The 16,348-nt window shown below is 51.7% G+C and overlaps 5 protein-coding genes across 5 annotated transcripts; 3 read left to right on the forward strand and 2 right to left on the reverse strand.

Annotated features, from left to right (window-relative positions):
* Positions 1-1,041: 1,041 nt before the first annotated feature.
* On the reverse strand, positions 1,042-1,847 carry BKA58DRAFT_59815 (uncharacterized protein). The gene has a single exon (XM_046175600.1). It carries the CDS (start codon positions 1,665-1,667, stop codon positions 1,137-1,139), a length of 531 nt encoding a protein of 176 aa, XP_046020127.1. The 5' UTR covers positions 1,668-1,847; the 3' UTR covers positions 1,042-1,136.
* BKA58DRAFT_59858 (major facilitator superfamily domain-containing protein) lies at positions 1,550-3,586 on the forward strand. Its single transcript, XM_046175602.1, has 7 exons — positions 1,550-1,974; positions 2,028-2,317; positions 2,370-2,501; positions 2,564-2,796; positions 2,844-3,265; positions 3,319-3,469; positions 3,520-3,586. The coding sequence occupies exons 1-7, from the start codon at positions 1,739-1,741 to the stop codon at positions 3,553-3,555; spliced, it is 1,500 nt and encodes a 499-aa protein (XP_046020128.1). The 5' UTR covers positions 1,550-1,738; the 3' UTR covers positions 3,556-3,586.
* A 356-nt stretch (positions 3,587-3,942) lies between these two features.
* BKA58DRAFT_394266 (uncharacterized protein) lies at positions 3,943-4,805 on the forward strand. The gene is made up of 2 exons (XM_046171178.1): positions 3,943-4,277; positions 4,334-4,805. Exons 1-2 carry the CDS (start codon positions 3,965-3,967, stop codon positions 4,621-4,623), a joined length of 603 nt encoding a protein of 200 aa, XP_046020129.1. The 5' UTR covers positions 3,943-3,964; the 3' UTR covers positions 4,624-4,805.
* A 1,470-nt stretch (positions 4,806-6,275) lies between these two features.
* Positions 6,276-13,316, reverse strand: BKA58DRAFT_59933 (uncharacterized protein). Its single transcript, XM_046175603.1, has 4 exons — positions 13,047-13,316; positions 7,578-12,992; positions 6,575-7,525; positions 6,276-6,523 (listed from the first exon to the last, which is right to left on the reverse strand). Exons 1-4 carry the CDS (start codon positions 13,206-13,208, stop codon positions 6,506-6,508), a joined length of 6,546 nt encoding a protein of 2,181 aa, XP_046020130.1. The 5' UTR covers positions 13,209-13,316; the 3' UTR covers positions 6,276-6,505.
* Positions 13,317-13,776: 460 nt separating this feature from the next.
* BKA58DRAFT_394271 (uncharacterized protein) lies at positions 13,777-16,134 on the forward strand. The gene is made up of 3 exons (XM_046171179.1): positions 13,777-14,120; positions 14,181-15,053; positions 15,131-16,134. The coding sequence occupies exons 1-3, from the start codon at positions 13,985-13,987 to the stop codon at positions 15,850-15,852; spliced, it is 1,731 nt and encodes a 576-aa protein (XP_046020131.1). The 5' UTR covers positions 13,777-13,984; the 3' UTR covers positions 15,853-16,134.
* Positions 16,135-16,348: the final 214 nt, after the last annotated feature.

Below are 16,348 nucleotides of genomic sequence, written 5' to 3' on the forward strand. Positions count from 1 at the left end.
CGAGTTACCTAGGTCTGGTGGTGTTGAGGACTTATGAGCCACACAACATTGTGTTCGCGGCACGCCTGATGGATGCATCTGCGAAGCTGAGATCTTAGTGTCGTTGGCTTGCGAAGTCAGATCCATGATAGCCTCGGTCATTTGAGTAGGAACCTAATGCTGATTGGATAATTTATTGGGAAGCCAGAGTCTTGGGAAGGTTACCGATTAGGCTCCCAAGCACCGGGTTACTATGCAACGATCGCCATGTTCCGAGCTCCTGGTTATGGGTGCATGAGATATGGTTTCCATTGAATGGTGAAATAGACATTGCAAGGAAGACATATATGTTGTAGATACAAGAGAAGCATATTCCTCAGGTACGTTGCGTATATTCTCAACTGGTATCCATGATTGGGGCTCGTAACTCTAATCGGCATTCGGGTCAAACACTCGGGAAGCAACATCCCCTTACTTACAAGAGAGTGGCAATGGTGAAATTATCTCGTGCAGAGCGTAGATGTCAAGTGGTGTGATCATGCCACGTTTGTTATGGTGCGCACCCGTGGACACATGCACAGCATCCCTTGTTGTTGAGTCTAGCGACGGATAGTGAAGGAGTCATAGGCGAGGCGCTTGTGATGATGGCAGGTTCGGGACAAGATTGGTGGATTCTACTGGTCTAGACTAGAGGCACTGTCAATAAGCGAGTCGATGTGCTGAAGGTTACGCTTTCGGTTGTGTGGTATTCCATGCGGCGTCATTTTCTCGCCAAAGCCCCACACATTCGCGGCTGCTGTACCGAATTTCGATGTGTCTCTTTAGATATTAGAGCAGTTCTGCTGAGCTGATACAATGCTAGACTCCTGGATTTGCGCCGCAGTCCAAGTCGCTGGCTACCCGGGTCTCGCGCGGAGGTAGGCGTGCCGCAAGCGTCTGCAAGGAAATCTTCCTCAGCGTCAAGCATCGCGAGAATGATCAGAATGACGCCGACAAGAGCCTGCCAAGGCGCCGGAGGCTTGGAACGGGATATCAGTGCCAATGCCCTAAGCTTCAATGCGGCTTGAAACCACACGCGCCGCAAAGCAGGTCGGAGCAGTCCCCCACCTGGGACAAGTCTGAAAGGTGAAATGTGTCCATGTGGAGTTCCTCCAGCGTCAGGAACGTGCCCGGTTACCCCGCGCGTGTCGTGGAAACGTGGCGACGCCGATCGCTTGACAGATGGGTCGCACAACGTGAGGTCGAACAAAGAAAAGCACGCCAGTCGGGCCTTGCCGAATCTTCAGCTCTCGTTCCTCGAAGTAGCTTCGCCATGGCGGACGATAAGAACAGGCGGCCGGCTCACGAGAAGGCTTCACTCGTAGGTCATTCGGCGTGTTAGTGGATCCGGAAGCCACGGCGGGTTTCGCTAGCATGCGGGGTCTCCACACGCCAAGCCTCTCCCCAGCTTTCATCGCCCTCGCTTTTTCGCTCCTTCCCGCGGGTGGCCTGCTTTGCTGCTGATGGCATCGTGCTGTACTCGAAGAGTATCCACACGCTGGACGAATGAGTGGTGAAACCCCGAGCCTCGGTACTTTGCCTGCGGGATGCGTTCCCAACACGCCCACTTCACTTGGCAGCGGGCAGGCGGGGAGGCAAACGGCAGGTGCTTTTTGACATATAACGCGTCTATCGTGTGCGCCTACCATGCTCCTACCCGGACTACCCACCTTCACCTCCTACTGCCCTCGAGGTCGACGTCTACCCTACGCGCCCCAACATGGCTCACCAAGTGGCTGTCATGCGTGACGACGACGCGTTCGAGAAGAGACCCGTCTCTCTTAGGGAGAATGTCGACGGCTCCCAGGACGGCTCCGGGTACGAGTGCGAGTTCAGCGAGCGCGAGCAGAAGAAGATCATTCATCGCATCGACCGACGCCTCGTTGTGACCGTGGGAGTGCTCTATTGCATCAGTCTGATGGACCGCACCAACCTCAGTGCCGCTGCCATTGCAGGGTTCGTGAACGACACGTGCGGAACTGCGCGTTACCAGGACTAACAGCAACTAGTATGACCGTTGACCTTAAGCTCTTCCTCCTAGAGGGCTCGATTTCTCACTACTCCATCGTCACCATCGTATTTTTCGCCTCCTACATCATCTTTCAACCCCCCGCAACAGTCATCTGCCGTTATCTTGGACCTCGCAATTTCCTATCGGTTATCGTTGTGCTGTGGGGCGGTGTCATGATTGGCATGGGCTTTGCTGATAGTTACGGTACCCTGTCCGCGCTACGAGTCATCCTGGGAGTCCTAGAAGCTGGCTTTTTCCCGAGCTGTGTCTACTTGCTGTCCACCTGGTGTAAGCACATGCCGGCTCTTGGATCGTCACAATTTGCTAAGACCCCTCTCAGATACCCGATTCGATATCGGAAAGCGATACTCATGCTTCTACATCCTTGGAAGTTTGGCATCTGCCTGCGCCGGTATTCTTGCTTACGGCTTGATGCAACTGAAGGGACAGCAGGGTCTGAACGGTTGGCGCTGTAAGTCATCGGCCGGATACGCCTTGCAATGAGACTATGCTGACGTTACACTTTCGAATTAGGGATCTTCATCATTGAAGGCGCGCTCACCTGCTTCCTTGGTATCGTCGGTTACTGGGCTCTGGTAGATTTCCCTGACAAGGCCCACAAGTCCTGGAACTTCTTGACTGAGCGTGAGGCCATGTTCATCATCGACCGTGTCAACAAGGACCGTGGTGATGCCAAGCCAGAGCCATGGTCCATGGCCAAGTTTTTCAAGGGTGGCGCTGACATCAAGATCTGGGGTTTCGCGATGGTAAGCCCCAAGATGACCTTTAATCTCCCATTCGCTGACGGGTATAGATCTTCTTCAACACCACGACGGTCACATACGCCCTGGCGTACTTCCTGCCCATCATCCTAACAGGAAACATGGGTTTCAGCACTGGCGCGGCCCAGTGCCTGGTTGCTCCTCCCTACGCTTTCGCCGCCATCGTCATGTACACCACCGGCTGGCTTGGAGACAAATATCACCTTCGCGGACCCATCATCCTGTTCAACATGGTTCTCTGCCTCGTCGGCCTGCCCATCATGGGTTTCCATGCCAACTCGAACGTTAGATACTTTGGCGTTTTCTTGACCACCGCTGGCGCAAACAGCAATATTCCTGCGACAATGTCATACCAGGCCAACAACATCAGAGGCCAGTGGAAGCGCGCGTTCTGTTCTGCCGTCTTGGTTGGTATGGGTGGCGTTGGTGGTATCGCTGGAGGTCTCGTTTTCAGGTATGTACCTGCAAGTTACACTCTATCGACCGTGCCATTCTAATGTCGTGTAGGGAACAAGACAAGCCCGGGTACGAGCCAGGACTGTATGCCTGCATCGCATGCTGTCTGCTCACGATCGTCATCGTAATTCTCATAACATTGAGATCGTGGAGCTTGAACAAGCGTGCGGACCGTGGCGAGCTCGAACTAGAGTACAACGATGTATGTTTCCAATCTCCTACTCATATGGCAATACATTAACGTGCGCACAGGACGGCGACCAGAAGGGCTTCAGGTATACTTACTAGAGTTACACTGAGAAGGCGATCAAAGCAATGATGATTCTAAATGAACTTGTGATACCATACCTCACGATCGAGTCCACAGAAATTCGTCTCCGGCTTCGGACAGCGTCCCGATATTAATGAACTCAAGCGACCTATTGATTGATCTTGATAGGCGTGTCTCGAGCGTACATTTGTGCAACGTGATAGTGATAGAGTATTGGGTTTGGGTAGCTGCATACAGCGTGGGCGTGCGCAATCTGGCTCCTGTTATATGGTATCTGGACAGCCTCGGGATGAGTAATCTTCTTCTTGGTGTTGTTCCACTCAAGTATGCATCGCCCGCTTTTAGTGACGCGACGTTACGCGCTGCCGAAACTAATGTCATAAAGCGTTGGATGGCGAAATGTGCGAACACGCTTCTTATCTGGGTATGTTGATGGCACAATTTTCGCGTCTTGGCACGTGCGCGCCTGTCAGATCTCAATTTGGATTCCAGGGTCTTACTGGACGCTGGACACGTCGGAAGGCTACGGCTTGCATTCCAATGAAGCATATGCGTAGTCACATATGCCTGAATATCTGGTTGCTAGGATGCCGCTATCAGCCCAAACACCGGCCAATGCTCGTTTCGCTCCCGATAATCGTCTCCACCTATTTGGGACAGGTCACAGTCTTCCAGAGTCCTCCTTCGAGCTGTATAAAGCATTCACTATTGCCGCCACTGATATCACCGCTCACAAACACTTTGCGCACATTTAGCAGAGGTAAGAAGATCTCATGGAGGGCGAAACGGACCTACCAAAACAACAGCGTACGCAGCAGTGGCAGCGAAGACTTCTGCTCGTCCTGCGTTCGTGCAAAGCCTCACACTTCAGTGCAAACATCAATGTGTATACGGCTATGAGCTCTAGCTTTGCGTTTGGGTTGCTCATGATCGCGCCGATCAGCAAGACTGCAGCAAGCGCCATGCTTATGGCAGCCACAACCTGTGCTACAAGTGTGTCATTGTATACGTTTGACCTATCGAGTTCCTCGCTTGGCGAATGTTTGGTGAAGAGCCAGTGGTTTCTCAGCGAACGAGACAGGTAATCTTGATTTGAAGGCTTCTGAGGAGCAACGAGGTCTTTTGTGTCTTCCAGAAACTTGCTTGCGCGACCAAATATCAGCTTCCTCGAGGAGATAGGCATATTCTCGATTGCGGATTTGTTAAGGTAGTCAGTGTAGGTAGTCAAGATTCGTTGGCTGGGTTTACCGAGTTGGGCGACTCAAGCGCGCAAGATAAGGGCTTCGTCGGACCCACGTGTCAGCATGCAGCGCTGGATATGACGAAGAGACCAACAGTATTCTTTGAGAGCTCTTTGCAAATCTTTGAGTGTGACTTCCAGCTGCAGCTCGAGGCTGTTCAGACTGGGCGTCACCCTTTCACACAGGACCTACCACCGCTGAAGCGGCTAGCGGGTGTCCAGATAGGCGGAATGCCTGATCTTAGATTCCAGAACTTCGATCTCGTCTTCGAGTGTCATCATCCGACATTGCAGCGACAATATACCGCGCGCTGCAAGTACCCCGAATTTGTGAAACAAGCGGCTTATCGTTAGGATCTCGAGCGATCCATTTGGACAGCGACGGATGGCCATTTCTGACGTCTGCGAGCTCGATAACAAAAGGCGAAGTACTTGGGGCCATCAATTTTGAGGGTGTGCCAGAGCGTTCACCGGACTGATCCGATATCATGTGCTATACCCAGTTAATGATGTATAGTTCGCAAAGCGATCAACTAGCAAAGTGGAGTAAACTGGCCAGACGAAGCGATCATTATCAACACGCAAGTAATTCGACAAATATGTCGAGAAGCAAGTTAACGCTCGGCTGAGCTCAACCCATCCAGTTATGGTGCCGATCACACAAACGTGGCGAAGTTCATGCACCTTGACTGCCCAGCTGCGGTCAATTTTGAGCGGCGATTGAGGCCGCCCCTCCACATATATCCTTTGTGTCCTCATCTCTACGCGTCCAACGGCATACGAACCTGGCTACGATCAAATTCGCAGTTGAACCACCTGATCGCAATTCAATCACCCACCGAAACATCTCAAAGCTTTTACTATCATCCCAACCAAAACCACAATCTCAAACCAGGGTGATACAAGACCGAACAATGCTTTGAGCTAAATTACCCCCAATTCACTGAGAGTCTTCGCGTGCGTGATGCCTTCCCGCACTCGGAAGCTTCGATGGTAGCTAACCACGTTCAGATGAAGTACCAAAAACGGCACCATGAGTCTCAACATCTCCCGTCACAAGGGCGACTTCCTGATCAACATGGATTCTTCCGAAAATGAAAAATTTTGCGAAATGACACGTTGTAGCTGCGAAGACGACCTGATCGATGCCCTGCCCCTTCGAGACCGACGTGCCGCCCGCGAGGTGGAGAAGAGACGGCGTGCACAATGGGACGGGGAACAGGCTTTGGGACAGGCTAGTCTGAAGATGACGCTGTTAATTCGGTAGCAGAGATGCATCACTAGGTATTCATCTATCTAGGGCATAATTACGCCCTTGGTACCAGAAGAACGGAGTTTCGGGCCTGGGAGACTCTTGATCAACGGGAAAGACAAAGTCAGAGTGGGAGCCTTTGGGGAAATATACAGGAATGGGCGACGGTGTCGTACACAAAGCATGTTCTGCGGCTTGTAATCTATTATTATGATACACGCTAAAGGAAATGAAGTGGTATCCAGCGAAAGATCAAATTGTCCAAATGTGTGACAACGCCCGCCCAATGCTGACGGCATAGCAAAAGGCTGGAAATGCGACGCCTTCATCAACCAAACTCCGTCCGTCGCTATGCAAACGCTCTAATGAAAAGTGAAAAGAAAACACATGTAGAAGAATGAACCTCCCTTATCAGAGATGGCCTGCTAATCAACAAATTCCTTGGCCTGATACTCGTGTTAACGACGACCAGTCGCTAGTACGACTTGTATTTCTGCACGAATGTTAGTTCTGTCCACATCACTAGTAGAGTGGCACCACTTACGTCTTCAATCTTACGCCTCGATCCGGAATCAAGCGCGTTGCCTACGCCTAGCAACGTGTTACTCACCGCTTTCGTGGCACCGAGTGCAGGTCGCAAGATGACAGTCGGTCCATGTCGACGCAAGGCCCTTGCAACACCCGTACCGCTACCCTCTTCCATAACCTCTGCAGGAATTGCGATTACCGCGTCCCGTGCAGTGAGCCAGTCGCGTTCGAAGTGTCGGGCCGCGCTGCGAAGACCAGCGCCCACACCAATAGGCTGATTGGCGTAGTTCGATACGGCGCGTGGCTCTTCTGTATCGGAACTAGGGTCTTCCCCATCCCAATCAGAAGATTGATGGCGGCTAGATGAGGCAGTCTCTGGGTTGAAGAATACCTCAGCGCCTTCCAGGAAGGTTTGCGCGCCGATCGCCACCTTCGCACCCAGACGTGCTGCCTCTGACGTTGTGTTTATAGCGAATGCGTATACACCCTTCTGCAGACTGCGCACGATCCGACCATCTTTCTTATACTCGCGTATGGGCACAACGACGAGGTCTTTGAGGCCGGAACCGACATTCACAAGAGGTCGCACGGCTGCCAGACCCGATAGTACGCCCGGTAACTGATTATCCTTGACATCCGGTGTCCAAACGTCATTGAGAGTCTTGTTAAGTTTGTCGAACGATGTGATTCCGTACACGATTGCATGGCGTAAGGTGATGTCCGAGCCGTCGAGGACGAGAAAGTTCATGAACTCCGTTGTGTGGCCGGACCGGAGGCCGCGATAGTCCACGCGCTTTGGCTTGTAGTCCAGCTTCAGCTTGACCGCCATCACTTCCAATCGCTGAATGAAAGGTTGGTCACCAGCCGGGCTGCTAGCGGGCGCGGAATCATCTTTGAACTCAAAGAAACGCGTGATAAAGTCCAAAGCGTCTTGGTCGACATGCAAGCGGAGCGGAAGGATAGTCACCTGATGATCAAATTAGCAAGAGCTGGGATGTTCATCATGCATCAAGACTCACTTTAATGACGAGCTCTGAAGCCGCTAGATCAGTGATCGGCTTAACTGTGTTGAGTTCAAGATTTATCATTGGACGAATGAGCTCTCTCTTCGCCGGATCGATTGCGCACGTGACAAATTTCCTCCAGGTAGAGCTGGGAATGTGATCGAAAACCTCTAGATCTCGTACGCGGACATTCACAGAATTGACTGTCTCGCCTGTATCCGGTGGAAAGACGACAAGGTCGACTGCGACCCCGCTGAGGGAGAATGCAATCTTCTTGTGTTTACTACGCTCGAGCTTGAGACGACGCCTGGATTTGGTAGTACTTCGAGGCCGTAAAGTAGCTCCAGTCGAGCGTGTCGCCGTCGACGTCGCGTAACTGCCCGTCTCGCTGGCAAGATCGTCAATATCATGGTTGATACGTCGAGCTAGGGCTCCTTTCTCGTCCTTCACAGGCACACCAATCCAAACGGAGTTGAAAAGGAAGTCTTGCTCAACGAAGTCATCGTCATCTTCCTCTTCTCGTCCCTTATGCCGTCGCTCTTCGGCGCGAGCCTCAACGTCATCCACGGCTTGGCTGATAACACTCCGTGTTCGAGGCCAGTCATAGCCGTCGTATAAGTTCCAGATGATGTTGACGTCGCGAACGCGTACCTTTAGTGGGGCGTCTGCAACCTTGAACTCATTGGATGGATGATATTGGTTCTTGGCAGAATCCCATTTACGAGCTTTACCCTTAGGTTCGATTTTTGACTCTCCGAAGTATTCGTCGTCGAAATCAAAGTCTTCTTCTCCTTGAGTGACTTCATGCTTCTCCTGGAAGCTCTCTAGGAGAGCTCGATCACCACGTTGGCGAGTTATAGGCGGTGTAGCCAAAGCGCTGAGATCTTCTTCACCCAGTAGGCTGTCGCCCAGTTCCTCATCAGTCGGTAAGGATTGTGAATTGTAGAGTCCCCCAACGAAAGCAAGATTCGTCGGCAGATCATCCTCAATCAAGTCAGCATTGCTCATGAAGTCATCGGTTTCGGCTTCTTCGTCTTGCCCCAGTTCATCGCCAGTGAACGACTCCATCATTTGCTGTAGTGGTACGATAGTACGATATTGTTCTGCGGTCGAGGGTGGCGTTGGGGGCTGTAGACCGCTCAGAATTGTGATGAGCGTCTGTGTAGAATCTGCGCAAGACTCAATAACAAACAGCTCATTCTTGAACTCCACGTCCACTAGCTGTGGGTGTTCCTGTCCATCACCTCCAATCTTAACAAATATCTTTGCGGCCGAAATCGAACTTAGAGACACATAGCCCAAGTTCTTCAGTCCAGATAAGTGGCCATTGGTAGTGGGTACAGTCGAGACAGGCCCGTGGTCTTCTTCTAGGCGTGCTATGTCATCTATAGCATGCATTGAAGCCTTGCGCAGGTCGACCGTGACAGAGTAGTCGTTCTTTGCTTGCTTACCCGCAACGTGCGCTTCCGTGAGGACAAAGAGACCCTTCGAGAGTGACTTCCGAGGATTGAGACCGATTGCGCAATCCCTCAGCAGAAGATCGACCTGAAGCGGCTGAGAGACGGCTGTAACTGGCGAACTCGCTTGGGAAGATTGTCGACTGACAGTCTTAGGAGAAGATGCGCCTGTGACAGTTGCGACGCTCGACGCTAGGCCTAGAGCCAGATCATCTACCGTGCCATCCTCAGCAATCCCCAGTGCTGCCATAATTGTGCTGACTCGGTATTCAATGCATAGGTTGAATAACTTGACTTTCACCATGGGTTCCATCTCATCGCCCACCATCCTCAGCATGATGACGGGTAGTTGTTCCGACGAGCGTAGTTTCACAACTTCTTGGACCAATACTTCGTCGTTGCGCCGAACAGTCGCTTTGCCAACTTCAACAGCCAGCAAAGCAGGAACTCCGACGTGTGCTAATGCAGATTCCTGCAAAATGACTGAGACATCTCCAAGTTTATCATTCACAGTGACGCGGGCATCCAGCCGTTTCACCGATGCGAGACTTAGAAGGCCGGGACGATCGTCATCTGGCAAGTATTTGGTGACCTTCGACAATCGAGCCAGCTCTATCCCAAGAGTCTCAAAGGCTTTCATGTGTTCAAGATCTGAGACATGAACACCAATTTCAGCAATTTCAGCTCGGAGAACGGAACCTTTCTTCCGCTGACGTAGCAGGGTTTCGATGAGAATGTCGTCGTTGTTCTCGTATGGGTTCTTTGATGGCGTGATCAAGGATATTAGCCTAGTCAGATCCTTTTCCTCGGGAGCAAAGAGAAAATTGATTTCAGTGCCTTTCAGTTCTCCAAGGAAAGGTGCAGTCTTTGGGACGACCTCGGTGTAGGGGCCAGTCAGCTGTGTCTCGGATACTTTGAGGCGCACATTGCTTTGCCGTACAGCAATGCGTACCGTTGTCGTGTGAAGCTGCATAGAGCATGTTTTCCCCCTGAGGGTCAAAGATACCTCACCGAGTTGTACGTCGATCTTCGGAGATTTCGTGGATGGTGGCGGTTCTTCGACCGGGAGAGGTAGGCCATCACCAAAATGTACACCGCGAGGCCGACAATGTGCTGGGGATATGGCAGGACTTGCAACCGCGCTACTAGAGTTGATGGAGTTGCTCAGCTCTAACATGCCGCTGAATCCACCAAAGGAGCCCAGCGCGTCGTCCAGTTTCTGGATGTCGAACACAACATTGAGGGGACGAGTGACGATAGTGATGCGATCGTCCTTCCCCTGCTCATAGTCCAGTTCTATATCGTGATTGGGGTGTTCCAGCGGAGCATTGACCGAGCGTCTGGATTTCGGCCGCGAGCTGTGGAAGGAAATGATGTCGTGATCCAAAGATGCTAGTTTAAATTTGCCAATATGGATTTGCATTCGCGAAGTATGGGAAGACTTCTGACAGTTGAGGTGTATCGCTGAGAGGTTGGCTCTCAATATTGCGTCCGAAGGTTGAGGTTCCAGTTGGTGCTCTGCAAAAGGCTCTTCCTGCGTAGATTCCGCCAAGACGTGGTCCAACCACGACAGAGCGATGCCCTGCACGGAAACTTCAAGACTTGTGAAAGGCGATTCCAAAGTATCCGTGGGCTCCGATTTCACCGGTCTTTCGTCTGAGGGCTGTTCCCCCGTCAGAGCTTGTATTGCCCGAGCAAACATAGCAGCCATGACGCGGCCAGTGGATATGTCCATATGACCGACTACGGAGCCGACGTCGACAATAATCGAAGCCACGCCTGTTGACGCAGGCTGCACTGATGGCCGGGACGCTTGTAAGGACTTGGGAATAGGTCTTCCGCGAGACGATGCTTCCAGTGAGGGCTTTCGACGGTGTGAAGAAGAATGTGCATAATTGGAAAACGACCCTGGCATCTCCGTAAAAATGGAATCTTCACCCAAATTGGAAGGCCCAAACGCCATACCTGCCCCATGATCGACTTGCTCGCTTGTTGCATCACTATGCTCTTTATCACCGAGGGCCATGGGAAACCACACAGTAATCTCATCTATAGTGAGAAATCGTTTGGCTTGTTTTCGAGGACCCGGCGCGACAGGCGTAGGGGTTTGTGTAAGCTCGGGTCTTGGCGGCAAGACCGAGCTCTGGCGGCTCCCCGGACGTGGAGTCTCGCATCCATCTTCTACTTCCGGCAACGGCGCTAAAATGCTACCGGAGATCATGTCCTCTGGTATCGGTTCCGACCTATCGGAGCTGGAGTCTTTACTTGAGCCTGACGAAGAGTCCCAGCCTCCGGGAACGTGCCCAGCATGAGCAGAAATGGCCTGCGTCGCACTCACTGCGCTCATGTACATACTTTCAGCCTCATCGTGCGTGAAAAACCGTGACTGAGCCATGTCTTCATCTGGTGATGGCGATGAATCAAGGTGCTGATGCGCGCTGTCGGAGAGCTCCTGAGGATCGTCCGTTGTTGACTCATGTGCCGCAGCTAAATTATCAATACTAATGTGGGGTGCCTCGACATGCTCCGATTGAGACGGTGAGTCGATCGCATTCGAGACTGGTAAGGAGCGGCCCAGAACAGACACAGTGGGTAAACCTAACATGGATGCATCACTAGCGGCTTCGGAGATATGAGTATGTCGACTTGAGCTTGCACCGTCTAGCCCCCACGTCGCCGCTTCCGATGACTGTTCCATCTCTGGCGCATCCTCAAGATGTGAATTGACCATGTTGTTCTGCATCGCGTAGTCAAGCAAGCCCTCGTCGTCATACAATACACTACTCCCGCCAAGATCAGGTAATGGGTAATGTTGTTGAGACTGGCCGAGTGAGAGCTGTGGATGTTGATCATTTACGCCATCATCGGAAGTAGCGTCTGCAAAACGATCATGGTCTATTGTTTGCAGCGATAATGCTAGCTGTGCTTGGTCCGGAGACATAGAACGTTCGGGTGACGCAGCTTTCCCGTGACAGATGGCAATTTGAACTTGTGTTGGCGAAACGATCTGGCTGGATAACGCCTCCTCATCGCTCCGCAATGTTGTCGAGCTTATCATTTCCTCTTTCATGAATTGCCTAGACTCAACAGGCTGGTCTTGAACTTGACTCGTCGCAGGATCGCTGGTGGTTGCATGGCTACTTGACGCCTGGGATCGAGACGTAGCCGGAGATGACGGCTGCGAGAACTGATATTGGGATACGAAGTTTTTGACATCAGACACTAGGCGCCCGCAGATGTTTTCCACACGCATCCTTCGCTTACCTAGCTTCGAATTGGCGGAAGGCAATGTTGCAGACCCAGCCTCAACGCAAACGTCTTTGGCAGTGGTCGAATCAATCGCTATACGCTCAACGTGAAAGCTGAGAGAAGAAGATGAGGTCTCGCTTGACTTTGACGAGTCTAGGGCATCGTTCGGGAAGTGATCCTCCACATCTATGTCGATGTTGTTGACAACTATGCTTAGACGGTCTAAGGCGGTATTCAACATATTGCGAAGATATGTTGGGAGTGTCAGAGGCGCTCCAATACCAGCAGAAGCCTCTTCGCCATCGTCACTTGATGCGACCGACTCTTGCATATACGTAGGTTGAGACTCGAGCTCATGCTGCAGCTCGCGGATTTCGTCGGCAGGCTCCGTCTTTATGAATGACTTGGCCAGCTCGTCGACGGTCGGCAGGTAGTCATCGTCATCGTCTGAACCATAGCTGTACTGGTTGTTTTGGGCAGAGGATGGCGAAGCGGCCATTGGAGGTGGCGAAGATCGCGTCTGAGTGTGCTGCTGACGAGGATTTGAAGGAGAGGTACCTTCGACATCCTCAGTCAACCGAGCTTCTACTCGTATGCCATGTACCTCTATCGATATCTGGGGGACGCCGAATTCGAGGACGAAGGTAACTCGGAGGAGCGAGGCTTGCGCTTTCAACAGCTGGGTCTCGGGAGGAAGCGTGAGGTGCAATAGTGCTAGCAGCTTCTAAAATATGGTATTAGTACTAGGTGCACCGTAATGGACGTCTCCGGGACGTACCTTGACATGCAACCCGACGTCCCGAACCTCGAGTGTGGTGCGTTTCCCGATATCGACGCTCACGAAGTCGGCAGGGTCTTTGTCAAGTATGTCGATGTGGCGCAACCCATAGAGAAGCAGTTTCCGGCCTATAGAGCTCGAGAGCGCAGAGAAGAAAGCCATGGCGGTGGAGAGGCTGGCGGCCGGGTTGGGGGACGCGTTGGTTGCAGGCTGGTCGAACGCCTATCGACGGGAGGGAAGAGGCTCCATGGATAGCAGAGCGTGCGTGTTGGTGGCGCGTATAACAGCTACGAAGCGCGAGAGGCCTTCTCCTACCTGTGAAGCGATGCACAGTGGTGCCTGCCAAGTCTTGTTGCTTCACCAGCCACGGATGTGAAGTATGAACGATCCCGGATCTAGGAAAAGCGGTACTGTAGGGGCATCAGCAACGGGATTAGTGAAGGTGTGTGTTCGCGTGGCAACAAAAGACGTGGGTGATCACAGGGCGAGGTTCCGCCGTCTAGCGTCGAGGTTGCGGTGCTATGGAGAGCAGATGATGTGTTATGCCATTGCAGGCGACCGTGCAGCTCGCCCCGCGCATGCACCAGCGCGCGCTAGGCAATCGATAAGCAAAGCCCCAACGCGTCAAGAGCGCGTGCTGTGAATGTGACAATAGTGGCATTTGCAGTGCGGCTTGAACTTCACATGCCAGGGAGTGAAAGACATCTTCCCTGTGTTCCCGCACGCCCTTGCTGGTACATGTAATACGTGCAGGCGTCCATATCTCGCCACTCTTGGCACGATTTAGACCCTGTTACGTCAGCATTCACTAGCTCCGTTCAGGAAGGAACTCGCGGAAGTCACCGATAGGGCGGCGTCTGACACTCGTGCAACAAATTGCGAACAACATTTCCTTCACCAGACGTTCGTTATCCTGAAGCGCAAACACAGTCACTATCATGACTACTAACGATGCTGCGAACGACGACGAGTGGGCGCAGGCCGAAGGCGTCCCGAACCTAAGCGACCCATTTATCCAACAGTACCTACAGGGCCGAGACGCTCTGGTTCAGCAAGAGAAGAGACAACGAAGTGGTTCGTGAACCAAAATTGTTCGCTTCTGCACATTATGTGCACTGACCTAACAGCCTCCAGACTATCTTTTCCGCCAGAATCTCTCGCCCATGGCACAAGAAGCATGCGCCATCGTCTCCCAGATTCGATTTGAGGAGCAACAGACCCTCTGGACAAAGGAATACGAAGACAGCCTACTAACCGAACATGTCGATGTCTTTCCAGGCATGATGTTCTCACTTGCCAAGGAGCGCATGGAGAAGAGCAAGCTGTGGCAGATAGTCAAGAGAATGCCCAAAGGCGCACTCTTGCACTGTCATCTGGAAGCTATGGTGGACCTTGACTGGGCGCTTGAAGAAGCTTTCAACACTGAGGGTGTCTGCATTGTTGCCGATGGCCCAGTCACCGACGACAAAACCAGGCGCAAAACCGGCTTCTCCTTCACCTACTACAAGGACGCGAACGGTGACGCTTCAATATGGAACGATAACTACACGGCGAACACGCCGGTGCCCGTAAATCAAGCCGCAGATGCCTTCCCAGATGGTGGCAAGAAAGCATTCATCGAGTGGATTCGCTCCCGCGTCACTATCACCCATTCAGAACACCTCTCCCATCACGAAGGCCCCAACGAAGTATGGCGCAAGTTCATTTCATGCTTTCCTATTCTCGGCTCCCTCATCTACTATGAGCCCATCTTCCGCAAGTTTGTACGCAGGATGTGCAAGGCCCTGGTCGACGACGGTGTACATTACGTTGACTTGCGTGCAGCGTTCTATACGCCCTACCGCAGCAGCAAGAAGGAGGATTGGGACTCGGACCATTTCAATTTGCTCGAGCATTTGGCGGATGAAGTTGAGAAGTTCAAGGCGAGTGAAGAGGGCAAAGACTTCTGGGGCGCCAGAATGATCTGGACGACCATCAGACAATTCGGAAAGAAGCAGGTGATCGAGAGTAAGTTGCGCACCACTCATACGTTTTTCAATCAATGCGTTGGAGAGACTTTTATTACCTTATTAACCGTCGGCCAGGCATGAAGCAATGTATCGAGATGAAAATCGAGTTCCCCGAGATTATTGCCGGGTACGATCTCGTAGGCCAGGAAGATCTTGGCCGACCACTTTCGGACCTTGCCCCCGAGCTTTTCTGGTTTCGCAAGGCCTGCGCTCAGGAAGGCGTTGACATACCGTTCTTTTTCCATGCTGGGGAAACGCTGGGCGACGGCGATTCGACGGATGAGAATCTCTTCGACGCTATTATCTTGGGTACGCGACGCATAGGACACGGGTTCAGCCTTTACAAACATCCCCTTCTCATCGACATGGTCAAGGAGAAGAGGATCTTGGTGGAGAGTTGCCCGGTATCCAATGAAGTGCTACGGCTTTGTTCGAGCATTATGTCACATCCCCTACCAGCGCTGCTAGCCCGTGGTGTTCCCTGCTCGCTCTGCAATGACGATCCCACCATCCTCGGCCAAGGCGTATCTGGCATGTCGCACGACTTCTGGCAAGCGCTGCAGGGATGGGAGAACCTTGGTCTCGAAGGGCTGGGCTCATTGGCAGAGAACAGCGTGCGTTGGGCTAGTCTGGATGATTACAGTGCAAAGGAATGGACCCAAGATATCAAGGATGGAATGTTTGGCAAGGGCGTACGGGCCCAAAGATTGAAGGAATGGGTTAGCAAGTGGGAGAAATATTGTGCCTGGATTGTCGAAGAGTATGGCGTGGACGAGAACGTAGACCAAGAGGAGTAAGTATCAAGCATTCGAGGCTGAAGCACGGCACACAAATGGAGGAATGAGGTTCAACATCGGGTGTGCCCAGATGTACCACTTCGACTTTGTAATGCAGGTATATCTACTATATAAACAAATCTGTAACACACTCCTAGATTATATAAACAGATCTTGTCTAGCTTTGTTTAACTTAAAGATTACTCTATTTACTTCTATGTTACTATAACGAACCTAAGAAAAGTAGAAGCAATCTACTATATATAAGGAATGTTACAAGACACTATAAGCACGTGTTTAAGAGCTTACAAGAAGCGTTAATTATAGCTACGTACAATATCTAGTGTAATATAAGACGTTGCGTAAAGAACAGAGCAGAATATAAAGTAGTAAAAGATATAGCTAAAGCTATACGCAGCGCTTAGGCCTTAGCTAGCTAATTAGTAGATTTTAAGTAGACTAGCAAGCTATCTAAAATCTATATGTTTAGGTATTAGAGAAACTATAGTAGTTACTA

The sequence above is a fragment of the Alternaria rosae genome (assembly GCF_020736505.1).
Source record: "Alternaria rosae strain MPI-PUGE-AT-0040 chromosome Unknown BKA58scaffold_13, whole genome shotgun sequence".
In the NCBI taxonomy this organism is placed as follows: domain Eukaryota; kingdom Fungi; phylum Ascomycota; class Dothideomycetes; order Pleosporales; family Pleosporaceae; genus Alternaria; species Alternaria rosae.

What these genes read in the sequence shown, in the direction of transcription:
- BKA58DRAFT_59815 (XM_046175600.1), bottom strand. Translation starts at nt 1,667, where the DNA reads ATGGTAGGCGCACACGATAGACGCGTTATATGTCAAAAAGCACCTGCC.
- BKA58DRAFT_59933 (XM_046175603.1), bottom strand. Translation starts at nt 13,208, where the DNA reads ATGGCTTTCTTCTCTGCGCTCTCGAGCTCTATAGGCCGGAAACTGCTT. An exon ending in ACGTCGGGTTGCATGTCAAG is followed by an intron (nt 12,993 to 13,046) that starts GTACGTCCCGGA and finishes ACCATATTTTAG; the next exon opens with AAGCTGCTAGCACTATTGCA. An exon ending in CTTCAGAGCTCGTCATTAAA is followed by an intron (nt 7,526 to 7,577) that starts GTGAGTCTTGAT and finishes TTTGATCATCAG; the next exon opens with GTGACTATCCTTCCGCTCCG.
- BKA58DRAFT_394266 (XM_046171178.1), top strand. Translation starts at nt 3,965, where the DNA reads ATGTTGATGGCACAATTTTCGCGTCTTGGCACGTGCGCGCCTGTCAGA. An exon ending in GATATCACCGCTCACAAACA is followed by an intron (nt 4,278 to 4,333) that starts CTTTGCGCACAT and finishes AAACGGACCTAC; the next exon opens with CAAAACAACAGCGTACGCAG.
- BKA58DRAFT_394271 (XM_046171179.1), top strand. Translation starts at nt 13,985, where the DNA reads ATGACTACTAACGATGCTGCGAACGACGACGAGTGGGCGCAGGCCGAA. An exon ending in AGAGAAGAGACAACGAAGTG is followed by an intron (nt 14,121 to 14,180) that starts GTTCGTGAACCA and finishes AACAGCCTCCAG; the next exon opens with ACTATCTTTTCCGCCAGAAT. An exon ending in AAAGAAGCAGGTGATCGAGA is followed by an intron (nt 15,054 to 15,130) that starts GTAAGTTGCGCA and finishes ACCGTCGGCCAG; the next exon opens with GCATGAAGCAATGTATCGAG.
- BKA58DRAFT_59858 (XM_046175602.1), top strand. Translation starts at nt 1,739, where the DNA reads ATGGCTCACCAAGTGGCTGTCATGCGTGACGACGACGCGTTCGAGAAG. An exon ending in AGTGCCGCTGCCATTGCAGG is followed by an intron (nt 1,975 to 2,027) that starts GTTCGTGAACGA and finishes AACAGCAACTAG; the next exon opens with TATGACCGTTGACCTTAAGC. An exon ending in GGGTCTGAACGGTTGGCGCT is followed by an intron (nt 2,502 to 2,563) that starts GTAAGTCATCGG and finishes CTTTCGAATTAG; the next exon opens with GGATCTTCATCATTGAAGGC.